This window comes from Mercenaria mercenaria, chromosome 17, assembly GCF_021730395.1.
Source record: "Mercenaria mercenaria strain notata chromosome 17, MADL_Memer_1, whole genome shotgun sequence".
Taxonomy (NCBI): Eukaryota; Metazoa; Mollusca; class Bivalvia; order Venerida; family Veneridae; genus Mercenaria; species Mercenaria mercenaria.
Window position 1 is genome coordinate 22,251,665 of NC_069377.1, and position 27,846 is coordinate 22,279,510.

At 33.0% G+C, this 27,846-nt stretch overlaps 1 protein-coding gene across 3 annotated transcripts; it reads left to right on the forward strand.

Moving 5' to 3' along the window:
- Positions 1-1,286: 1,286 nt before the first annotated feature.
- On the forward strand, positions 1,287-27,396 carry LOC123536538 (proprotein convertase subtilisin/kexin type 6-like). Of its 3 annotated transcripts, none has more exons than XM_053529244.1 (15): positions 1,287-1,771; positions 1,976-2,074; positions 4,010-4,099; positions 5,352-5,480; positions 6,544-6,608; positions 6,788-6,876; positions 7,557-7,723; positions 8,748-8,915; positions 9,576-9,676; positions 11,621-11,724; positions 12,459-12,582; positions 22,014-22,239; positions 22,580-22,673; positions 23,648-23,734; positions 24,282-27,396. In XM_053529244.1, exons 1-15 carry the CDS (start codon positions 1,610-1,612, stop codon positions 24,488-24,490), a joined length of 1,914 nt encoding a protein of 637 aa, XP_053385219.1. In that variant the 5' UTR covers positions 1,287-1,609; the 3' UTR covers positions 24,491-27,396. The 3 variants fall into 3 exon arrangements, with proteins under 3 accessions (XP_053385219.1, XP_053385218.1, XP_045175690.2); XM_053529243.1 differs by having other exon boundaries at positions 1,303-1,771; positions 8,748-8,957; XM_045319755.2 differs by having other exon boundaries at positions 1,304-1,771; positions 8,748-8,957; positions 23,648-23,719.
- The last annotated feature ends 450 nt before the right edge of the window (positions 27,397-27,846 follow it).

Below are 27,846 nucleotides of genomic sequence, written 5' to 3' on the forward strand. Positions count from 1 at the left end.
GACTATAATACAACCGTTGTTCTATAACATAGAGAGTCCCATGTGGTTCTGGGACTGAAAGGAATTTGAACCTCTACCTAACCATTTCATGATAGACAGAGGCTTATAAGATCTGAACATTTAATTTTGCTGCATAGCTATTATTGCAGTAGGTATTGAATGAGTCCATACCTCATATTTTTATTTACTGTACATCAGATGTAAAACAAAAAATATCAGTCATTTTTGCGCCAAATAACCTGTGTTTGTGCGCCGTAAAATCGAAACAAAATCAAATGTAACATAAAAAAAACTAAAAATAGATCAAATATCAACAAAACGTTTTTTATATTTCAAACAGTTTGGAAACAATTTGCTGTCAAAATCAAATGGAGAATGGATTAAATAACTAGAAAATATCATTATTAATTTACTTATACTTTATCACTTCTTAAAGTCTCGTCAGTGTGGAGTATACATAGGACAAAAATATGTTCAAACATGCTTAGAATATACCAATAATCAATGTACATTACCATTCACAACTGAATTATAAGAGTCTTTAAAACGGCTTATTAAATACTGTTTTAATAACAGTGACGTTAGATATCATCCATACAAAATTGATATTATATGCACTCTAAAACTAGACTGTTTTTTAATCCAAGGTTTAATTTAGAATAAGACACTGGAAACAGAGAAAGGCACACACGCACACTTTCGAAAACAATGGTGTAATAAGCAATAACATTCTAATCAATGTTTGTGGTTTCCAAGTCAGGAAATTTTGGGTCTGTTTCACTAAAATCTTGCTATGTTTTACACAACAGCTTACTTATGTCAAAATTACAGTTTTACGGACTTCAACACTCTGATTGGTGAAAGTCACATCTAATGATATCTGCTGGAACTGTCACAGGTCAATTTACGGTTTCAATTATTGATAGCAATAAATAAAACTGACTTCGGTTTTGTTTAGATTAATATCATTGTTCATCAGTAGTCCAGTTATGAACAGTAGCAAGTTAATACTTCCCGCTGTTCATACCAGCACTATAAATTAATTGATCTCTGTAGATCCAGGAGTTGAGGATTAATAATATGATAATATAATTCGTCAAATACAATCTTCAAATGCTTTGAAATAACTGGGATGGCACCAATGAAATATAAACTTATGAACAGTTCGACATTGAAAATGTTAATAATAAAGTCATGTTAAATGACTACAAGTGTTTAATACATATATAAATATAAGCTGTATTAGATCTTGTAATACATGGAAATACCGTTCATTTAGGTATAAGTTATACGAATCATAAGCACGTGCACGTGAGTGCATTTTCCACGGTGAAGTTGACATCCATGATAATAACCATGGATATTTTCAATGCATGTAAATATACAAATAAAATCGATTTGATAATCTCTTCGTTCGCTTTTTTTGTTATTTTATCGTTTAAAGTTTTCGATGATTGTCACATATTTCGTTTAAAACTAAACATGCCAAACCTTTTTTCTCATTGCTCATTTATCTTACGTAATACTTGTGTAAACGCTCTTATCTCTAACCACTTTAATTGTTATGTTTGGCGAAATAAATTGTGACTGAAGTTAAACGACATGAATTATGTTAAAAATAAAAAGTTTTACTTTTTACACATTGTTATTCAACGTTCAATATTTAATATGCAAAAGTGAGTACAGCAACGAATGGCTAGCTGAAATTCAGGCGACTGAACATGAGGTGAAAACGCTAGCCAAAAGACATGGCTTCCAGTACATAAATAAGGTAAGTTTATTTTGATTTCTTTAAAAGCATAATTTTATACATTATATGACTTGAGGATTCATTGAAATCTTGCTGCCTTTAAAGCTTGTTCAAATAGAATACTCTGTGGTGGTTTTGATACGAGAGTCAGATAAATCAAAGCTTACCCGAATGTCAAATTAATGTTTTATATAGACAATAATTGTAGAAACTTGGACATTGTAGATAGGCGATGACATGTTTGTACTAAGACATGAATATTCACCAAGAAGTTCCAGAGCACGTGCAGACAACGTCAGAAAGAACATTCTCAAAGAGCAGAAGGTAATAAACACATTTTTGTAATATTTAGTTATTCCTCCTTAAAGGCCCATTTCTATCTTCTAGAGAGTTTATTTTTCATTGAGTACGCTAAATCTAGAACGTATTGATTGACATAGAAATCCACTATTAGTTTGGAGTTGAAAATCGAAAGAAGTCTATAGATCTTAAAATTATAATACATCATTCATCTTTCAAGAAAGTAAAGACAGTCACCTATTATTCCATCTTCTGTAATAGCATTTTAATAATCAGACATTCAAACAGAAACAAATATGGGACCACACATTATAAACATTTCTCTACGAAAATAAAACGATTACATTTATAAAAGGTAAACAATCTTTGTCTGGATATAGTTAAGCTCATTTAGTTATTTAATGATTCGTATACCGACTTTTATAAAAATGTTTTTGCAATGCAATTATTCATACAAGTTTACAATACATGAGGAAAACAAACATATTGCGATCGGATTTAAAAACACGCCATTGATTATTCATTTCCTTGTGTAAATCTGATTGCGATAACATATAGTTGAAGTACAAAGTATTAGATAACAGGGTCCGATCAATCATTGATAAAACATTGATTTTTGAATAGGTAATATTCAGGAAAGAAATCTGCTGTCGTTGAAAGTTCAGGGTGTGTGTTTTGATTTTTTAAATGTTGAAAGACACTGTAATTTTCAAAGACGTATGTAGCTGATCTTTAAAAAAAACATGTATATGCGTTAATCACAGACGTAAAGTACGTATGATTGTAAAGAGGACTCTCACAATGTTATGGTATACAGATATATGCCATATGAATACAATATAAGGAAACACCAAACTGCAAAATAATGAACAAGACACTTAAAATTGTAAAATACGTAATTTGTATAACAATTTGGTCAGTGGTTATGCCTGTTTTGATATTCCTTGTCAAGTACAAACATTGATTTAAAGTCCCATATCTAATTCAAAATACATCAACAAATAATTGATATTTATTGTGCACATGCAGGCATATTCGTCTAGGACGAGAACTTGACATTTGTTTTTATGCAGCAAGTATCAAAAAGGGAAACTTGAAACGGATTGATAATTCTGATATTATTTCCAAGAACTTAATTAGCTTGTTGTAAAGAAATGTTACTTTTCTTCTCAGAACAATTTTAAATAAACACATATTTTTAAATCCATTAACGATTTACCAAATTTAGAAATACCTTGAGGAAATACTTTTAGGGCAAATGCGATCATTACTTTTGCTATGGTGATCTTAAATTCGTCTTTCCGCAGTAGAATATCATGTTGAGTATAAAAAATGTTACATCAAGAGGCAACTTATATAAGACTATACATAAACAACATGTGTATATATGAAGTAAAATAAATAAATGTTTTTCATAAGAAAAGTGTATAATATTTCATTTATGGAAATGCACATTGAATTATATAAAAATGAACTCATAGAGGAAATTGTTCTGAGAAAAATTGTGTATGAAAAGAATTGGAGCCAGTTGCATGATCGTGAGAGGCGACTGATATGATCTTAACACTTTGTCTGCGATTCTAGCATATTTATTGTATCAATTACATACATTTCAGTTTGATTCGATGTGAATGAGATTTAAAACTAGAATTTAAGTCATGTGTGGTGCCATATAACCTGTTCTATGATGGTATGTCGTAAGATCAAAATCAAATAAAAAAATCGTACATGAAAAACTTTGATACAGACGTATATTTGATCTTTATCAATATCATAGCTTATAAAACAAAACATGTTTTCTTAGATTATGTTAATTGATTAACTGAAAATGCTGCACGCGCTTTTGCTGTGTTTGGTTTGCTTAAAATAAAACTGGTAAAATGACTGGAAGAAAATTCTTGTTCTTTTATCCTTGTGATTTAGAAAACTGCTTGAAAATATTGTACTGATATTTTTCAGGTTGTATTTGTTGAACAACAGAAGTGGAATAAACGTGTCTTTAGATCCGTTACTGTTAACGACCCATACTGGTCACAAATGTGGTACATGGTAAGTAGTTTTTAGTTTCTTTGATAGACAAAGTGTAGAATTAGTTCCATAAAGCATGAAAATGAATTAAAGCACTTGATTAAAGGTAGATATAGGTCAAGTACGTAAATATCTTACACAGCTGAGAAACATTTGAACCAGGTTCATGCACACTTAAAGATTAATAACACCAGCCTTAGTGACACAACCATATCAAAAGAACACACATTGCGACAAGTAATATACGTGACATTAATAACCATAGAATTTTCATTTGTTTGAACTTACCTTTAAACAGTGAGGATTAAAATATACAAGAGATTTTCTCTGATATTTGGTATATAGGCAGGAGATAATATATCGACAATATACACGTTATTTTATTTTCTCTGTCCGTCCGTATTTCCATCTATCTGTCCATTTATCAGCCACAAAATGTAGATTCTACCATAACTTTTAATGTAAGGACCAGATGTTGTCATGAAACCTGGCTATTTGGATGTATAATATGCAGGTCCTTTGAATTAGTTTAAATATATAAAATGTAATTCTAATAGCAACAAATATAATAACTGCCCACCCATATTATTATATATTATTTCACAAAAGCGAGTGCATTTTTTCTCGCTGCAAAATTGATATTCTTCCTTTTAAATGTTGTATGTATAAATGTATTTTAATCAATAGTATATGAATGATATTATTTTGTTCTTTAGCCTCAGTAAAATCATATTGCCTGGGCGAACTTGAAACGCGTCGATAACTAGAACATAAGTAATGATAAATATTGACGCTTCGTGTCCTTTTGTAATTACACCAAGATTCAAATTCATATGCTATCATATCGTTTACGTCATCTTGAAACGACTAGTAAATACGCGATTTATGCTTTAGTACACTGAAGTGTCTCATAAAGGATCCGCCGTGTATAATCATTCAGCTGTTAGTTGTGTATTGTAAGATTTGTATCGAGAAATATGCGAAGAACAAGTTTCCAGAACGGATTTTGTACAATACCGTAATAAAGTTTTATGTGACGACACGGTTTGCAAATGATATAATTTATGCTCATTAATAAAATTATGAATGTTTATCAGGCACCAAGGTATGTATATCCTAAATAGGTTTGATCCTACCCTATTAGCTGTTTAGACGATTCATACTTTATTTGACAGTATATACAAATACACTTTAAAGTCTTAGTTTAACGAAATACTGGTATAACTCTGTGTACGATTATATCATAGAGACAGTAAATGTATTTCTTTTCAAGAATGGTAAAGTTTCCCCAGACATGGGCATACTTTCAAGCTGGTCAAAGGGATATACAGGCAAGGGAGTGGCAATTGGAATAGTTGACGATGGAGTAGATAAAAATCATCCGGATTTAAAACCAAACTTTGTAAATGTCACTTTTACTTTTCTCCTTCAGTCATATAGACTAAATATATTATTATAAAGACCCCTGATGCCACTCCAGGCATTGTTTCAAGCATAGGTGTGTACCTGGGTAGAAGTGTCGATCTTCCATAAATTAGCTGGATGGCAACCTGACATAAAGAATTCTATACAATGAGCGAGGCTTCAAACACATATTGGTTCTGAGCAAGTGATTCCAAGTCAGCGACCTAAATCACTCGGCGACTGAGCTTAAGGTGTACACTTTTAAACACAAACAAAGTTTAAAATTTATTATAATTTATGTTATGGCTCCCACAATATGATTCTCATAGTTTGTTATTCATTGATTTGCCATAAATATATGGTAATGCTTATGTTAAAGAAAAGAATGATGTCACTGTGCCCAAAACTGCTGCCGTTTCATGATATAGATGGTATTCAAATGGCTATGTCGTTTTAGATTGTTGTCTGATTTTGCATTTCTTTCGTCAGTATATCATGAGCGCAGTCTGGTCAGGATCCATGCTGTTCACTAACGGTTTCTGTAATTGCAATAGGCTTTGAAAACGAACATTATTGATCCTGACCAGACTGCGCGGATGCGTAAGCTGGTCTGGATCCATGCTGGTCGCAAATGCTGTATGTTGGTTTTGTCATGGTGTCATGACTTAAGTACAGAAACTTGTGTTGGCTTATAGATCAATAGCACTGGTCGTCAAGTAATGGACCGGCGATTTATATATATGTAAGGAGACGTGTATTATCAGCACGCGTTTCCAGTAATGCTTTTAAAAAAGGTGTAATAACAGTACTCTTAGATTTCCGTTTAGATGAAGCCTTACATTTAAGAGATTTTGTTATTAATATATGTTCAGCAAATATCAAAATTGTGCATAAACATGACTTTTCACAAATATCCCGGTGAAGGCTCCTTGGCCTGCCGTTTTTGTCCATCACTTGGACCAATACGACTGAATTTTGATTTATTATAGGGTCATTGTCAAACCATATGCTTCATAAACTTATTTTTATGCCAGTAAAGTCCGCTTGTTTAACTACTTTAGAATGCCGGATTAAGTATTGATGTCTACGAACGAGATAAAGACCCTTCACCAGAACCAGGCAAAAAGTAAGTTAAATGTTATTTCCTACAAATGTTAGAACCGTGGTGCATCGTGCCAGATTTTCTACAAGTGAAAATATTGTTATACCGTATTTAATTTTATTTCATTGATTTGATTCTTTTAGTACTATGTTAAAAGTTGTAATCTATATTTATACGTACATTATGAAATTATTATGTAACAGACATGGGACAGAATGTGCTGGTATAGCAGCTGCTGCTGCAAACAATACCAACTGTGTCATCGGAGTTGCCTTTGAGTCACAACTCGCAGGTATAGATATAATTCCAAATTCGCTTGTTTTTGTTGGGTTTTAGATCACATCATCACAGTTCATGCTATATTGTGATTGTTTATGGTGAAGGAATTACTTAGGTGCTCCTCCTTGTAATATTTCTTGCAAGAGCGGGCACCTGCATATATCAAAAGTGGGCGGAAGGCTTTTTAATATGACCGAGTAAAACCCGTATGTTAATCCCATAAAAATGAGATGTTCCAGTTCATCAGATCTAATCAGTTGTCAACAGATGCCTATTCTCAATGTTACATAATTGAATTAGATGCATTTACTGCACATTTACACAGCCTATTGGTCATATTTGTGAGACAAAAGGTTTGCCCACAACATAAACTACAAGCACTATGATACAACTGACTAATCAAAACCGTCATTAAATGTTGTCAGTTCTATCTATTCTCTCTATTAGGTGTTGTCAGTTCTATCTATTTTCTCTCTATTATTATTATTATTGTCATTGACCTTTTTCCATACATGTGTAATTGTGTGCATGTTTGATAATTTCATTGTTCGAAAGAATCGAATATTTACAGATGACAGTTAATATATCAAACAAACGCCTTTATATCTTTAAGAATCTTTAACTAACGCATTTCGTTTAAGATTTTCCGTACAAAACTTAAACAATATTTACAAAATCTCTGCTATAATTTAGGTTTACGTGCGGCGGGACCTTTCGGATCCACAAGCACAGGCGAACGAGAGGCATTGCTCGCACCAGGTATTGATATATACTCAAATAGCTGGGGAGTAAAGGAAACAGACACAATTGAAGGTCCTAGTCCAATAGTCAAATCCGCATTACTACAAGGGACACAAAAGGTACGTGATAATTCATCCCGTATCATCGATAGTGATAGGTGACTTGATAACTACTGCAGAAGTAAGACTTGCACTTAATGTCAGAACACTTGCATGCAAAAGTTTTGAAAGTTATTTAAAAGAAAATATTTGTGTAGCAGTAATATAGATGTGCTGTTAAGAGCGCTAAAAATTAAGATACCATAGTGAATTTGCCCAATATCGCACGGTGTTTACTCTTAAACAGGTGCAGTTATAAACATACTAAAATTATACAATTTTCTCTTGCACGACGTTAACGGTATGTCAATGAAAGGAACATGAAGTACACAATTAACGAAATCCCTAGCTTCTAAAAGATGCACACACAAACTGATTGAAAACGAAATTGGTATTATGGAATTATGAACAGAAAAACAGATTATTTTGCGCCTAGAATAAATCTAGACGTCTACGTACTTCTAAGTTATTCAGCTGGACGTGTCTCTTCCCTCCCGTCTTTTAAGGCTGTTACAACATGGCTACGTGTTTACGTCACGTCGACATTCTATATTTAGCGCCATACATGCACTATGAAATAGTGCTTCCCTATTTTATCTACTTGTTTACATAAAATATATGTAAGACTGAAATTATATTTCATGACTATATAGGCGTTATTTGATGACTAAGCTTATATATGAATGAACTGATGTAAAAATATAAAGTTACAGAGCAATGAAGTTCTTGTAGAGATGTATAAAAACAAGGTACGATTACGTAATCTTTTTATTAACATGATATATTAGTATGGCATTTCAGTCATATTGAAAGACAATATATAAGGAAACGCAAACTCACTCTTTACCGGTGTTTAGAAAACATCCCCAAAATAGATTGGAGTAAAATTACATTTTCGTGTAATCATGTCGATTACACTAAATATGTCTATTTTAAGACGAAAGATGAGATAAATTTTCAATTAACATAATATTTTATTTTAAGTTTCGCACACTACATGAAGGGATAGTAACCTACCTAGTTGATTTTCTAATTTATATTTCAGGGTCGTAATGGTTTGGGCTCTATATACGTTTGGGCGGCTGGAAACGGAGGAAGTGACGACAACTGTAACTGTGATGGATATGTTAACAGCATTTACACAATAGCAATCAGCAGCGTGTCTTCAACATTACAGCCGCCTGGATATGCGGAACCTTGTGCTGCTGTCATGGCTAGTACATTTAGTGGCGGAGGGGGTTCTTCGAACAACATTGTAATATTGACTATCTCTCACTTCCAAGCCCTGTCATTCTCTTCCATTGTCTTTTCCTCTATCACGTCGCTTTGTATTAAGAAATGTAAAATGAAGCATATCTTATCAATCAGACAACAAATGTCGATTTAATGATTATTGTCGAGTCTGACAAGCTATGGAACATACCTGTTTACATTTGTTGCTTTTTGTGTTATAATTAACAGAAATGAAATAAATTGTTCTTATTTCAAACAACTGAATAAATGATATGTTGCCATGCAAAGGTTCTGATGAATCAAAACTTAAAACAAGTTGCATGGTCGGTAAATTTATGGTTTTTGAAACTATCGGTTTGATATTCATGTAATAAACTTTCATTTATTATTCTTCTCTTCCTTTTACGAATAATGAAGTAAAGTAAACGAAAGATATTATTTAAGGTACTGTGGAATAATATATAATGTTTGTTTATAACAATTATCAACAGCTTGTTAAATATGTGAATGAAAATTACACGCAAAAAAGGAGAAAATACACAGAGGGCCTGCCTCCATCCACCCCCTTCCGCCATAATGTATTACAATGAAATCGGTCTGTTTTTACAGTGACAATGTATGTATATGTTTTTCATTTCAGTGCACGACTTCCTTAAATAGCACATGTGCTACCTCTTTTTCTGGAACATCAGCGGCAACCCCAATGGCAGCAGGAATATTTGCATTAGTGTTACAAGCAAAGTAAATAATACCTAAATTTCGTTTTATTTTTTTTATCACTTTGAAATTTTGTTATTACAAACTTGTCAAAATTCAAAACTTTTGAACGTTTAGAGCTGTTATAGTTCGATCCCGTCAGGTCGTTCAGCACGACACTTATATTGCGTTAGTATGCGGTTTGTTTTTCACCTTGAACATTTCGGTTATGATGGTTCCAATGCTCCCGCTTTAATAGCTTTCGGTATTGTTAATCACCCCTTGGATAGTACGCCTGCTTTTTAATTTTGTCTTTTGGCATTTTCTGTGATATGCAGACTCCATAACCTCAGATCCACGCTCTAAATTCAAGTGTGTTTAGTTCTGCCAAGCGTTGTGTCCTTTAGGGAAAACCTATTACTTTAACTAGGGACCATACGCTGCTTTTCAGAATTGCACTATAATGTAGAATTGATGTCTCTAAATTGTACTTTTATACTTGTAACACATATGAATGTTGCGTTATGAATGGGGCTAGAGAGCATGGAAGGTAGCTTGCATTTCCACAGGCTCAATCAAACAGAGCCTGCAGCATTTTCGTTTATGTCGTGTAATTTAGGTGACCTATGGTTTTTCATTATTGCTCATCTATATTAATTTATAATTTCACAATGTTTGGCATAAAGTATCTAAAGCAACCTAGAATGAACAAATGCAAATGATTTTATCCTATCAAATGTCCGGGAAACGAGATGAATTTAGCCAATATCCTTTTAATTACCGAAGTACGAGGTGTGATCAATATATACCCGGAAAGGTGCCTTTATTTCTGGTCCCATTTTAATGAAATTTGAAAATGTGATAGATAAGAACATATTTAATGTGAAAACTTAACTTAAAGAATTTGAAATTCATTAACCTTTCTAAGGCAACGCAATTACCACATGGAGACACTATCATATCAGACAAGTAATCAGTTCACAACAAAACGAATGGTTTACTTATTTTCACCATTCAAAGCACATTCCTAATCTTCCCAAGAGCAAACAGAAACTGTTTATATGATATTGCAGTGGTATTGGTGAAATGGGACACTGAACTATGATCCATGTTTAGGAGCATTTTAATTTTCAAAACGTGACTGAACGTTATTTTCTTTAGAAACCGCAAACCAACAGCGATACTCTCATGGCCGCTCATAAACTTCATCATGCAATCCTCTCTCGAAAGCAAGTCATAGTCCCATAAACCGTATGCAGTAAAATCTTTGGCATTTCCGTTAATGTTTCATTCAAAACGCCAAAATAATCGCATATTTACACCCAACACTGATATTCAGGCGATGACTAACTCAATACGCCCGCCAGACATTTCATTGATGATGCATTTATAATCTGGCTTTATGAGGGTGACGGCAACCATTCACGTAAACAGTCACTGAATTTAAGAACACATAGCTTGAATAATAAGTACGTGGCAAATACTGTTTTAGCAATCGCAAATAGAAAAAGACACACAATTAGACCAGACAGTTTAATCGATGCTATGTGTTTTTATTGAACACCCTTCGTATGAGTTATTAGCAGCGTCAAAGTCCTCTTAATATCATATCATATTGAATAAATAAGGAAAATGCCGCCAAAGTATACATAATTGGGGCAACATAGGGGAGATTTTATGATTTCGACATCACTAATTCTGATCTTGCATTGGCCTACACATAAAGTATGTGAAACACGTCTGAGAGTTCAGATCGGTAGACGCAATTTCAAGAAATTAAAGACGCACAAACAATGTTAGAGCTTATATAAAATAAAGGGCATAAATTAGTTTTAGTAAATCTAACTTCATCTGTTTTTAATTTACATATTTAGACCTTTATAGAACTCGCACAACTTTATGGGCACGCTACATCGATATTTAACCATATCTTACGTTTATGTATTAATAGTCTTGTTGAAAGAAATGTCAATGATTGTTTAATTTCAGCCCAAGCCTCACATGGAGAGATTTACAGCATTTAGTTTTAAATACATCGGATTTGTCAAGTTTGAAGTACGGAGGATTTCAATTTAATGGAGCTGGCCGAAGAGGTATACCCATTTTGTCTGCGTTTTACTACTAGTACTGTATATCAAACGTATATCGCAACATTTTCATTAAAAACACGTTTATATGTGCTTGATATAACAGAGTACATTATCATAAGGGAAAATTTACAAATTCCCTTTTGTACGTGACTGGTCTTCGACAAAATGGTCAAGAGACGGCAAGTGAATATTATTAGGTAAATAAAAGTTATTGATAAAGATGGTCACCTTTCATTTAATGTTAAATCTTAAAAGTATAAAGACACAGAATCAAATTTAAGGAATATAGTCACTTGATCATGATTTCGACAGGAAAACGTAGGTGGGGCCAGTGCTGGAATTACTGCCGATATCAAAAATTAATATTACTATAAATAATATCAAAGAAAGTTCATATTTATACCTAAAATCTTATGTGCACCTGGAATCAGAATTATATCAGATTTGATTAAGCGCGTCATCGGCTCAATCACATTCAGCCAGAAAATTATTCTAATCATAAAATAAATTCGAACCGTTAACTTCCCTTTTATGTCTTCAACTTAAATGTCGTTCTTTATGTCGTGTAACAGTTACATCCTGTCAAGCAATTCTAATTACAGAAATAGAGTAAATTCCGTATTGATTAAAGATGCAAAGAATTTCTAAAGTGAAAATCCAGTATTCGCTATTGACATTTACCTGATCAGGTTCGGTATCAGTCAGCATTGCGTTAAATAATTTGTTTCCATTTTCAGTATCCGACTATTTTGGATTCGGTTTACTTAAGTCAGATTTGCTTGTCGAACGTGCCAAAAACTGGGACTTAGTTTCAGAGCAGCATATATGCTTATCGAGGTCTAAGAAGCCGTTCCCTATAACGTAAGTAATTATGTCCTTGTCTTAATTTTATGCATTTTCTTTGTTATGAAATTGATAAAAAGACATGAATTAACTAAGTTCATATGATTAAGAAATTGTGACCAAACATTTATCGCAAATATCAGAAATTCGAGTTGTACTCAACTAGTGCTGTTATAAAATTTGGCAAAAACTTCTGATTGTGTTATGGTATTATTTTTAATTGTTTTTGAAAATAAAACGTAATTTCGGAAATGAGCAAAAAGAATCTTAGCTGTTAACACTAGTTTACACTGTAAAGGACGTCATATTAACAGTTTTATTTTCATCTCAATGTATTCAAAAAGTACTCTACGAAAAATAGGTGAAGACCTTGAACAAAATAATATAACTCTAAAATAGTTTTCCCTCTTGTTGCTAGTTAGAAGGAATGCCTGACAGATATTATATGCATTATATCATTTTGAAATTAAGGATGAAATAAGTATTAATGAGCACGGAATTAATGAGCACATCATTGCAAGTATGATATGCGGTATGTTTCTAAAACCTGTCCTCACGATAATTAAACTATAATAATCTCAATATAAAAGTTTGTGTGGTTACTATTTTAAACGGTGAGGACAAAACCCAATTTAAAGAAAAGTTTTAATGCCAACGCATTTATTATCTCTCCTACCACTCTGAAGACCAATATAGCGTGATGTTATCAAACAAATGCGTGTGCCAATAACAGTTACAAAAGTGACACAGAATATTGCAGTTACTATGTGTTTTTCTAGAAAGAATATAACGTTTATTTTTGTATTATCACCATTTGGTGCAGTGATATCAACTTACTCCTTTCTGGGAGACTGTACACACTATTAAAAGTCATTCACAAAAAGACAAACAAAATGGCGTCGCTCGAAATAAATCTTTCCAATTTTGTAAAACAAATAATTTTTAGCTCGACTATTTATAGAATAGTAGAGCTATTGGACTCGCCCATGCGTCGGCGTCGGCGTCGGCGTCGGCGTCCGCGTCCGCGTCCCGATTTGGTTAAGTTTTTGTATGTAAGCTGGTATCTCAACAACCACTTGTGGGAATAGATTGAAACTTCACACACTTATTCACTGTGATAAACTGACTTAAATTGCACAGGTTCCATAACTCTATTTTGCTTTTTTACAAAGTTATGCCCCTTTTTTGACTTAGAATTTTTTGGTTAAGGTTTTGTATGTAAGCTGGTATCTCAGTAACCACTTGTGGGAATGAATTGAAACTTCACACAATTAATTACTGTGCTAAAATGACTTACATGGCACAGGTTCCACAACTCTCTTTTGCTTTTTTACTAAATTATGCCCCTTTTTTGACTTAGAATATTTTGGTTAAGGTTTTGTATGTAAGCTGGTATCTCAGTACTCACTAATTGGAATAGATTAAAACTTCACACACCTGTTCACTGTCATGAATTGACATGCACAAAGCAGATCCCATTACTTTATTTTGCCTTTTACAAAATTATGCCCCTTTTTCAACATAGAATTTTTTGGTTAAGTTTTTATATGTAAGCTGGTATCTCAGTATCCACTAATAGGAAAGGATTGAAACTTCACACACTTGTTCACTGTCATGATATAACATGGAGTGCAAAGGGTTAATAACTCAACTTCGCATTTTACAAAATTATGTCTCTTTTTCAACTTAGGAGTTTTGGGTTAAATTCTTATATGTAAGCTGGTATTTCAGTACCCACTAATGGGAATGGATTGAAACTTCACACACTTGTCCACTGTCATGAGCTGATAAGCACTATGCAGGTTCCATAACCCTATTTTGCTTTTTTACTAAATTATGCCTCCATTTCGACTTTTGTATTCATTCAATCGACAAGGCTGTTGAATAGTCGAGCGTTGCTGTCCTCCGACAGCTCTTGTTATTTTAATTATTGCTCAATTTAATGCTTATTATGGTGTGGACAAATACCGAATCGAGGCTCAATTTAATGCTTATTATGGTGTGGACAAATACCGAATCGAGGCTCAATTTAATGCTTATTATGGTGTGGACAAATACCGAATCGAGGCTCAATTTAATGCTTATTATGGTGCGGACAAATACCGAATCGATACAACTAGGTGATTTAGGTAACTTATATAGAAATCAGGTACTGAATTATTGTTAGAAGATGAAGTACCAACTATTTCTTGCATACCAGACGGAGATTTCCGGTATTTTTACCTGTGCTGGGGGTGGGGAGGGGGGTAGGGGGGTGTACTGGTTTCAGGTTGTCTGTTTGTCAGTCCGTAGACACAATCTTGTGCTCACCATCACTCCTCATCCCCTTGACACAATTTAATGAAACTTCACACAAGTGATTAGTAACAACAGTAGTTGTGCATGGGGCATGTTAGGTTCTTTCAGAAAAAAAAAAGTTGCAGAGTTACGGGACTTTGTTTTTTGTTAATATTATACTATATACATAGACACAATCTTGTGCGCACCATCTCTCCTCATCGCCTTGACACAATATAATTAAACTTCACAAAAGTGATCTGTTACAACAGTTGTTGTGCACTGGGCATGTTAGGTTCTTAAAGAAAAAAATGCAGAGTTACGGGACTTTGTTTTTGTAACTATACTATATACATAGACACAATCTTGTGCACACCATCTCTCCTCATCCCCTTGACACAATTTAATGAAACTTCACACAGGTGATCAGTAACAACAGTAGTTGTGCATGGGGCATGTTAGGTTCTTTCATAGACAAAAATTGCAGAGTTATGGGACTTTGTTTCTTGTTAACATACTATATACATATAGTCTGCATATGCAATCTTGTGCGCGCCTAATCTTCCGAACCCTTGCACACAACTTAATGAAACTTCACACAAGTGATCAGTACCAACCCTAGTTGTACATGGTGCATGTTACGTTCTTTTAGATAAATATTCTATGTAGTTATGGGACTTTGTTTTTTGTTACTATACTGTATACGTACAGTCTATATACATACAGTCTACATAATTATGCAATCTTGTGTGCGTCAAATTGCAATGTACTGTGTCAGTGCATGCGGGGGGTATAGTCATCACCTTTAGTGATAGCTCTGGTTTATTTTATTTCAAAAACGGAATAAAAATCCAAATACTTGACAGTTCCTGTTTGTTCCTGGTGGTATATTTCTCGATTCAAAACACGTTATTTTATCAAAAAATCATAACGTTACGCTGCAATGATAAAACAAAACCGGAACTAAACATTGTTATTTGTCTTTGAAACGTCATGACGTCTTTCCTGTTTACGGACGTTGGTTTCCCGCGCTTTGTTTAAATACGCTGCTATAAGAAAAAGTTCTAAAAAGAAAGCCGTTCGATTGATTTTATTTTTATTATTATTTCTTACTATCGGTATGCAAGAAAAATATTCTGCCACTGGTTAGGTGCATATAGGAATATCCGGCTCTCGGGTAAATGTTTAGGCGGTAACTCGGTAGGAACCTCGTTACCGCCTAAACAGTTACCCTCAAGACCGGAAATTCCCATCTGCCCCTACAACCAGTGAAAGAATCTTATAGTCTTTTTTGCTGTTTACCTAATGATTGAAAAGATCAATAGTCTGACATATATTAGATTTTCTGATACTTCTGGACCAACTTTTTGTTGAAAACTACTGCACAATTGAAAGTTATTTTTGAGTTTTTAGACGGGTGTAAGCCACAATGGGATATCTTGTAAACCATACAGGAATCGCTAGTGCTATTCGTGGAATGCCAGCAGTTCATTTATTATTTATACCCATTTAAACGCACAAAATTAGCATCCTTAAAAGGACAAAAAATGTTAGAAACACATAGTCACAGATTTCCTTTAAACTGATTTATTCTTGAAGAGCATGGAAAATAAAGGAAATTTTGTTTTCCTTTTTTTCCATTTATGTCCCTGTTGCCACGGAAACCAGGAGGCAAATTTCCAACTTGCTTAATCAAAAAAAGTCAGGGTTGTGTGCCTGTTTAGTTATGTGGAAAATACAAGAAAGTGTCCTGTATTTTTGTATTTTTGCAAATTTTAAATGCAAATGAACAAGGTTGCATACCGAAGTAGTATTTCCAAATGTCTATTTGATTCTTGTATATTCTAGGAAAAAGCAAAATATACGTTTATATTGTGGTTTACATCTTGAGAAGTGCACAGGTCTAAGTAGTAAAATACATTTATTTGTATGAAGGGAAGATAATATTTCAAAAAGAAACATAAATTATAGTGAGTCATTCAGACACATTTGCGTGTGTGTGTGTGTGTGTGTGTGTGTGTGTGTTCAGGTTTAACGTCATTTCTAACAATTTTTCAGTCATATAAACGACGGTGTCTACTTGTAGCAGTGAGCACAATGCCCAACTTTATAGTGCTGCCTCACTGGAATATTAAGCCGTAGACACCTGGCATGATACACCACCCAGTCACACTATACCGACACCAGGCTGACCAGTCCTAGCCCTATCCCCTTAATGCTGAGCGCCAAGCGAGGAAGCTGCTAGTGCCATTTTTTACGTTTTACGCGGCCGGGGATCAAACCCACAACCTCCCGCACTCAAAGCGGACGCTCTACCACTAGGCTACCGAGGCGGTTACATTTTTGTAGATTTGGGCCAAACTTAATGATTGGAGTATTTTTCCTATTTTCATAAACCTCCCCTTGACGTTCTTCATTCAGAAAACCACAAAGAGCTTAATTAAGTTTCCTTCCTGGATTTTCCTGAAATCAGATTTCTTCTCGGATTTTGCAAGTTTTTAGCATATCGACACAATAACAGTCAGAGAGTTTATGCTGACTGGGCATGAGTCTCTTCGTTTAAAATTTGTTGAATAGCGACAATGTTTACCAAAATTTCTCCGGCGGAAATGAAAGTTTAACTGTCGATTAACAATATGCCAATAATTCGATAATTGAAGTGTTGTGTCAACTGATTGATGGATCAACTTTAACATGTTTAAAGGATAACACTACAATGAAACAGGTGAGTCTCAGACTATTTTGTTAAATCATGTACAAATTCAAGCTATGAAAGTGATTTTGTTACCTCTCTTCTGCATATTCAAAGACTATACACAGGTTATTTACTTGCACGCTGGACATACATTTATGATTATATTAACAAGATGACACTTCAGCTGAAAATGACTATTAACTTGCTTTATTTACGGTATGTGTAAAAAGCAGATCATGACATATGTACAGGGATATAAATAAGCAACCAAAGGCCTCTAGATTTTGGGCTGGGCCCCTAAAGTTTTGGATAAAATGCCCATATACCTAATGATAAACAATTTTAATTTTACAGTCTGGGCCCCTACATAAAAATAGTTAGTTTATATCCCTGATGTAAATTACAAAATGTATTTTTTTTTCAGCTGTTAGTTGCGTCTTTTAAAAATGACTGCTTAAGGATGTACGAGCATTTTTTTTCAGGATATCCACCATTTTGAAAAATGTTTCTTCGAATATTTCTTCCTAACAAAATTTTTTCCAAAAATAATGCTAAATAATTAAAATATGGTTAATATTGTACCATTTTACCAAACAATTTTTACTTGTTGCAAAAAATATTTTTTCACTCTATTTTGGCTTGCATTTGCCTAAAATTGATGTAAGATGTACAATGGTGTAAGGGTCGGAAAATTCAAATATCTATGAAAGTAGATCAGGCTTGGTTCTGATATTGTTCTGACTGATATATATAATTAAAAGCTACAACTGAAATAAAAGTTAACATAGCACTTTATATTTTCCAGGAAATAGATAAATTAAATAAAAAAGAACTAAAGAAATAAAGAATGAAATCCCCCACTTGTCTCTATTCATACATATATGAAATCTTGACATCTCAGTTTATGAAACAATACAAACTAGTTGTACAGTATTTAACTTAAATTGACGACATTCTATTGTGGTGTGGCTACAAAATGTCGAAACCTAAAAGTTTTTGAAATTTCAAATTTTCAGAAAAGGATCCTCTAGATAAAAGATTTTGCCTTTAAAATAAAGCGTTAGATATAATGCTGGAAATGATTAAATCCTGTATCTGTCCAAAGTAAGAACTTTAGCAAGCATTTTAGTTTGATGTGTGTTTAGTTCATCATCAGAAAGGTATAAACAGTTATTTCTATTTTGTTTTTGAATCTGATCAGGTCTGATTTCAATTATTGACAGCATAGTTTTGGTGGATGAATATAGTTTAGATATTTTTGTATCTTCAGTCAAAGTGTAGTAATATGAGAATTCTCTCAAACTGCCTGATCAAACACAATAAATAGTAAACAAATATATATAAAAAATAAACTTCACATGAGATCATAGAAATTTGAAGATACATACGTTAATGTTATAGGTCTATTTTTTTTGTCTTTTGTTTTGTTTATAGTCAAACCACAATATTTTGACATGACTGTAATCTTAATATACAGAGTCAAAAGTGTTTAATGTACTTAAAGAAATTGTTCCTTTTAAAATCATTTCAAGGAGAGGGAGGTCATTATCTGATAAATTATTTTCGATAAAAGAATAGAGAAAGATGTATAAGTTATACATTTACTCATATAAAATTTACTAAATGACTGAAATAAATGTGTATTTTATGCATTTACAAGTTTGTGAGAGGAAGCCCTCCAGCTGGCTTGTAGAAGGTCAGTAGTTCTCCTCAGTGACATGGTAACACAAATGTAAATGGAGACTCGTCTCCAGTCCACTACAGTCAAATAAAAGAAATTTAATTTCTCTATTTTTCAGTGACAGCTACATGGTAAAAGTAGATGCAGTCAGAAGACCCCTGAAATCACCTGGTCAGCCAGTTTTCTCAATGAAAATAACATGGACTACTAAACAGATTTTCTTTAAGTCCAGATCAAGGTAGTTTAGTGTCAACAAAATGACATTTCATCTTTGAGAGGCTGAAAGTGGGAAATCATAACTCAGTGTTTTGGAATAAATTATGGACATCTAAAAAGTGAAGATCTATGCCACAGACCAAAAGAATGATTAATTTATTTGACAGAAATAGAAGAACTCAATCTGGCCATCCTGAAAGATACAATTATGTTGTTTGCATAAATGTTTCTTTTGAGATTTTTAAAATAATCTTAGAATGTCATTCTCTTGAATGTTTTAAATTTAAATTTGGTTAATGCATTTTGAAACTGATGCAATTGAATGCATTTATATGGAATGGACGCTTGTTATACCTAGAACTGTTGTAATAAAGCATATGTTTTGCAGTTCTCATGAGATCTGGTTACCAATTGACAGCATAATTATACATTTTCACTCACAAAAATATGCAGATCTTATTATATTTTACCATAGATAATTTGAATTTACATGGATGTTTTAAATTTTCAATATACACTGAGAAAATATTGCAAAATAATGGTTTAATTGGTGTACTTGATTTTTTGAGACTGTTGAAATAATACTAATTCCATTTCATTCTTAAGAGTATGTAAAATCCTATTTTCTAATGAAATCTATTCTGTAAAAATGTCTGCAATGTAGATTTCAACGAAAATTCTACCATTTGTAAAATTACCTATATTGTGTCAAGTATTTACAAATGGCCATATACTAACTGGCCAAAAATTTAAAGGAATACCTGAATTCCTAGCTGACTGCATGACGAATTTAAGACTTCATTCATGTAACAACATCATCAATCTTCAGTAAAATTGCCAACAGTGAAACAGGTTTCATTGTAAGATAATACAAGTCATTGTTTTGACAGTTTGAAAAACTTGTATACACTTAAAAGTGTAACTAGCAAAATATTGAATAAACTGTTGTTAAGGAAGAATTAGTTCTTGGTCCAGAAATATCATACTTTAAAATATTTACCCCAAAAACTGCTAGATGGAAACGTTTTGGAGACTTTGTATTTCTAATGCCAATAACTGAGCATTGAAATTTTGTTTTATGATTATCTTAATGTAAATTGCTAACAGAAATGTCCATTTTACCATTTAAAGTACTTAAACACATAAAATAAGGAAGAATATCAAACAGGGAAAGCCGCGTTCTAAAAACGCAACCTCCCAAAACGAGTACACGATCTACACACACACACACAAACACACACACACACCGCAAACACACAGGGACAAACAACCGAATAAAGGAACACAGTTGGGCACCGCCTTGGAATGGTTAGTGGCAACTAAAACTTTCCTAGATTGTAATCACATGAACATACACCTAGCCCGGGATTGAAACCTCCCGATTGAAAGTCTTGTACATTTGAGCCTTACTTGCTTTTGTAATAGTTCCAAAAACAGCCTTAATCAATTCCTTTATATATACATTGTATATTTTTAAGTATGTTATAATAGTTTTCGTTCTTGGATATACACCGTTATTTGTTCATAATTCTGAATTGTTTTTAAAAGGTAAAAATGTGATCAAATGGCGACATTTATATTATTTTGCTTTTACTACCATTTGTTTTCATGGCAACAAAATTATTTCCAAAGATGAAGGCCACTGTCTTTACACAAACACACATAGAAATTGTTGATATTTTATCAAAAAGTGTAGTTTAAGATATATGGCTTTATAGTTATTTCAGCAAAAGACAAAACAAAAAGAAATAAAGGATTTTAATGCAAAATGATTACTGTAACCATGGCATGGTTACGAGTATTTTCATGTGCTTTTGAACTCCAAATTAGTTGACACAAAAGAAAGTAAAGTACATGCATGACCTTGTGGCTGCATTAAGTTTCATAGATCATTATTGTTGTCTATTTTTTAATTCAGATGTATGTTGATGCCTTAAATACATTGATAGTTTGCAGATGCATTTTGCTTGTTTCACAGAATACAAAATTGATACAAAAATGGTTAAAAAAGGTCTGAATTATAATTTTCTTGTTTGCTGCCATGGTAACGGAACGTAATCTTTAAATATTAGAAAAAGTTTTGGACTGTATAACTTTGTAAAAAGATCATACATGAACTACTTATGTTTTGCTATATTTCTATGTCTGTCAATGTAATATCATTTTAGGTTTTCATAAATAGCTGATTCAAATCTTTTCACCCTAAAGTTTTCATATATGACTTGAATACGAAAGAGGGTGCAAATATTAAGAAATTCTGAGACTATGAGTTTCCGGTCCCTTCTTTAATTTTTTGGTTCTTCAGAGAATTGATTTTAATAAACAATGGTATTCACAAGTTGATTCTAAAAGGTCATTTAGGTTTATTTATTCGATTTGTTTGATTTTATCTAGAAAATGTTTGCAATTATGAGAACATACTAAAAGCGAATATGGTTTAGACTGACATAACGCGCTTTACATTTAATAGAAGGAACCACATACTTGGGCATTTTCCAAAGTAAGGTCCTTTACGGTACAGTTTACTGCTTTATTATCGAAATGTGTAGAGTGCATATAACTTTCTTCTCTGTATCGCAGACAAATCGTCCCACGGGATCCAAAGAGGAACGCTACAAGTTCCATTTATACAAATGGCTGCAACAAAAGTAAAGATGAAGTTCAGTCCTTGGAACACGTAGAAGTAGATATAACGTATTCGTATTCATTGAGAGGTGCTGTTCAGTTCTTTCTTATATCTCCGTCGGGTACAACATCACAACTGCTAACACGGAGGAATGCTGATCGTAAGAACAATTCGGAACAGGTTCGTTTTGTGTGATCATACCTATTGCACAAATTCATCTTTTTATAAAAAGAGTTAGTTTTTAAATAGTGCAAAGTAATTTCAATTGTTGATACATATACTTGCATACGCTTCTTTCAAAAATATAAATTTCAAAATTGATTTGAGTTCCAGTGCAACAACACACTTAGGAACAAATAAACATGACAAGTAGAAAGACGGAAAATTAAGTTAAACTTAAAAATTTATATATCGAAATTGTTCGATTAGGAGACATAAGAAATGAGGACAAATTATATTAGTTGCCCTTTAGCAGTGTTATATTTACAAACAAAAACAAAGACATTGTTTACGTATGTAGATATGGACTTTCATGAGCCTGCATTTTTGGGACGAAGATCCCAAGGGTACTTGGACCTTGCAGATGTCTCTAAATTTAGATTATCAAGAATCAGGTAAGACTTTGAAATGTTATATACGCAAAGACAATGTGAATAGATCTATATTTTGTTGACCTCGAAGATGTTTAAATGCAAATTAATTAATGGTATGATATAAGCACTGGTATGAAATATGTTCTCCTTTTTGTTAATTGTAAAAGGGTTTTATATTGCGGGTAATATCAACGTAATTGCATTCTAAAGAATGGAAATTTTCTTCTTGTATGGGTTTGGCAGGAGTTTATTCAATACTTCGAAACATAGTGACTTTTGAATGGCTGAGACATATAGGACCAAACTGCAGTGACCTAAACGATAAGGCACCTGCCCCGCAATCGGGTTGTCGAATGTCTGAGCCCTGTCAGAGGCGTGACATGCTACTGAAGAGAGACCGGTTTGTGAGCCGCCAGCTAGTTAAATAATGCTTAACGATTGCCTACCTGCCTGTTGCCTGGCACTAAAACGTAATACTGTTCAATGTATACAGGTGTCTCATAAGCCAGCTTGGCTGGCCCTTTCAGTAGGGGTGACACTATAATATGCAAACACTTTACTTTACTGTACTTTTATAATAATGACTATTTAGATATTAGTGAGTAGCTCTTTGACTCTTTTTCGAATAATTTTCAGTAGATGCCTACTTCTGTGTAAAGAAGATACTTACACACAGGCATACACGTATTCGTCTTAAAATTTTACACTCTTTACAAACGATGACTTATAAATAAACCTGTGGAATCTACAAAGTTTTGTCATTGGCTTATGAATTATTTCGCAAACATGCGTCGTATTTCTAGCGTGTTGTGTGCATCTATTTCTGTTTAAAATGAGGTCAGTTCTAATTTGGATATAAAACAACTGTTCAAGAAAAGTGAAACAACGAGGACAACTTTTGATTCCTTTATCATGAAAGGGAAGACATTAACAATTTGCCTTTTATTAAACACCTGGAAAAATGTTCCGACATATCATGCTGCGATATTTTATAGGTCAGTTAAAAGACTGGTCGCTGAGACTATATGGAACTACAATAAATACGTATGACAGCAACAAAACAGAAGGTAAGGATATAAAAGGTATAACTGTGATTATTTTAAAATAATATTATCAGTATCTTAAACGAACGTTCTTAGTCTGATTGGGAGAGTGCAGATATACGGATCTCAGGGCAGTTTAGTCGATCGCCGGGCGAGGCGTACTTTCTCTCCGTAATGAATTGATTCATACATTATGTCTGAAATTGGTGACAGCGTTAAGCGGCGTGTGATTTGAAGTCAGCGAGTATTTAAAATAAATCGTATATAACTGTATGTGCGTAAAAATGTGATGAGAATTTTAGGTTGATGTTTTATAGATACAAACTGAACACAAAGAAACAAAGTCTGTTTTCTGAGACATTTGTACAAGTTTTGTCATTACTAACATACTTTTAAAAAGTGTTGTAAACTAGGACGATATATCAAGATATAAAGCAACCGTTTTAAAATGGTACTACAGTCAATACTTATAAATACAACTAAACCATTAACATTCAAATTGTGTGTGTATTGGTTTTGGTCTAGGTCGACTTAGATAATACATAATCCCTGTCATTTGTATGTAGATAGTCATATTTCATTTCAGACGAGCCAGAGACATTGCTAAAGATATTGCTTCCTATTTTGAGTGTGATTATTGTTGTCACAGTGGGCATTACACTAGTCTACAGAAAATCACTAGTCTACAGAAAATCAAAAACTAAAGTAAAAGATAACACAGAAAAGCGAGAAAAGGACAATGACGAGAATTCGAAGGAGCAAGAGCCCAGTGAAAAAAATAACGAGTCAAAATGAATTATGTATGGATTGTGAAATAATTGAACTACTGGTGCCAAATCTTTGAACATGTTATGAAATGTTGAATTCCCTGTGCAAAACTTTTCAGACATTATCTCTGTTACCGATTTGTCAATACCATCGATTTATTGATACCATTGGCGGGGACCCGACAATAATCACTATGTCCGTTTGTGTAACTGTATAACGCATATTACAATTATATTTAAATTGACTGCACGTACTAATCATAACATTGCTGTATTAAAGTATTGTGATTCCCTGTTCCGGTCATATCTTTGTTACATTACTCTGGATTTACCTCAACTTAGTAGAACTATATATAATAACATTTGGGTGTGCAATGCAGAGAACCCGTCGTGTTCTCTTCAAGATCAATGTCACGAGGGACAAAACAACAAAAAGATAATACATTTTCTAATTTAGGCCATAATGGGTGATCTCTTGTCCCGATTTTAAATTTAGTCTTATAACTACTAATTAAAACTTATAAGAGGTCAGTCTCGGTTTTGGATATTTATTTCACAGTATTATTCTTCACATGATTTCGCCACTGGTGATTCTGTTCTGTGACAGAAACTGTGAAATGTATAAACATGTTAGTTATCGCCCGTTATACTACAAATGTAAAATAGCCCGTACAATCACATGCCGGATGTATAATATTGCAATGTCTCTTGAAATGAATGTAAAATCTATTGATGTATCATAACATTACCGAGACATTTTACTGGAGCATCTTTAAATGTAAAATTTCAAATATCCTCCTTTTTGCATTAATACGTTTGAAATTCCAGTTGATATACAATAAAACCTGCCTGTTTCAATGAACATTTTTCTATCAACATTGAATCTGTACCGATAGTTCTTTATTTATTAGCTATGTAATGTCTTTTTTAATTACAAAATCATTATAACTGCTGACATGTGCAATTGGTTGAAAATGCATTAGCACATTTAGCATCTTAAGACTTGCAGCATTGTTCCTTGTTGGCACTAATCAGAGTATTTTAGACGTTAAATCATTTGAGACGATATAAGGAATTCACTTTACTTTGATACATCCGCATGTGAGAAATGTACAGTTGTAACCAAATTAATTAAAGTGTTAGACCCATAATTAGTGAACCTCCATTTGAAGAGTTTTTAATTCCTACCATAAACCTACTTTGACTTAAATTTTTAATTTTTGAATTTTTTATTTGATAAGCGATTTCTTACTGTTCAAAGTGAATTTACCTCTGAAACAGAAGCTGGCAGAGTTAGACATCTTTAAAAGTACTGAGTTACTTGCGGTAAAAGTTTCCTATTTCGCCTTTATTCTTTAGATTACATATTGTGGAAGAAATGTAGGTAGGTTTTACTTCTGCTCCAAGGTTATTTTTGAATAAAGTGAGCAAAAGTTAAAACAGTCCCATTGGACTCAACCTTATTTTTTCAATGTTGGAGTTAGAATTCTGTCTCATTAAATCCTTTTACTTAAGGAACCCTAGAAAAAATAATATTGACAGTTATAAGTGTTTACCAATAGTTTGATGTTTCTTTTATCAAAAGCAATGGTATTATGAATTCTCTGCAAAAGTTTTTGACAGTGGCCATCACTTTGAAATTTGTCTCTACTTGAGCTTGAGAAAATATCATAAATTATACAGAATTTATAAAAAATAGGCACGATAAAAGTTGTTAAAACTTGCAACACAGTGTAGAACAAGGTCAACTGTAATAATATACCAAGTGAATGCCATTTTTAAACATTACTATTAGGTGTCTTATACCTTAAAGCAACATGCCTTTAGATTTGGCTAAAAATAATATTTCTTTCAAATTGAAGTTTTGGTCATATAATGAACATTAGAATATGAATTTTTGTTTCTAAATATATTAAAAATTACAAATCAAGAAAAAAAAAGAATATAGATATTTATAATCGAGACAGTTTACCTGGAGTAAAAGCGTGACAAACGCTTTTCGAATTTGATCGTAAAAAGTAGTAAAAACAGCAAATTCTCATGTGTTTCCGTAACATAAAGTTTGTCAGTAATTAAGTTTTAAAGCCTTCTTAAGAGATATAGCATTTATTTCAAGATATCTAAAAAAGATACATTTTTTATGTTGTCGAACGATCTGGAGGCATGCCGCTTTAAAGTAATACATTGCGTGTTGTTTTTAGTTTAGGTGTGTCTAACATGTAATGTCTATAATTCTGTAAACTTGATGTATTATGCATTCTAATATGTTTTTTTCCTGTTAAAACCGCTTATGCTAAAATGACGTCACGTCGTTATTTCATTATTCAACTTTACCGTAGAAGTCATCACCATTTGGTGTGTTACAGAGTTAAATGAGTTATTTTTGAAATCTTCAAAATCTTTGCAGATACATAGTGTTAAATGTTGGGTAACCAATTAAAATGTTGTTCAGTATATTTATTAGGGTATGTAATACTTATAATTCATTTTTCTATCTCTGAAGTCAAGGTCACGTTGCGTAGCAGGATACAAGATATTGCACTTATTGTTTAGACCGTCCTTTGGTTACTCTGTTTTTGATTTTTTTTATCTTTGGAGAAGAGAAGTGTTTATCACATACCTTCATGTGTTATAACTCAATCTGCAAGGTCATGGTAATTTGCTTTTAAAATTGCTTTTTGATAATACATTTTCTTTTAAATGCAATGTATTGCACAAAGTGTTGTCAACAGCAACAATTAAAAATTGAAAAAACAAATATGTGGCGGTTTTCTTAAGTATCAAAATATTCATATTTAGTTTGTATTTGTGAGGCAAGGGTATGGCTTACTCGTAAACTGTTTTTATAATTATATGTTTTACATTTCATGTAAGTTATTTGTTGATAGTTATTTAACGATTTATTACGATTGATAAAAATTTACATTCGCGTGATTGTGTGTTATATTATTCATTCGTTACCTGGGCACAAAGTGCTTAGGGTGAGCTATCGTGATCACTCACTGTCCGTCTTCCAGCCACACTTTTCTTCAAATATCATCTCTTTTGAAACCGTATGGTAGAAATTGATCAAACTTGGTCTGAAAGTTCCTTTGGTAGACTTCTTCCAAAATTGTTCAAGGACGGACGGACGCTGCATGAAGATTGGTCAAATTGTTCTGATTCGTCAAAACACAGGGCCACCAAGGGGTTTACTCACTTTTCCGTATATTTTTATCTTATTATCAGAAACTGCTGGTAATATTTTAAAATAAATTTACACAAATGTTTTTTGGTTGACCCTTTACGAAGATTATTTCAAATTATTTCCTTTCCTAAAACATTGCGACCAGGGAAATGTCACTTTCTCCTGTGTGCATGTAGGGAAACGTTACATATTTTTTT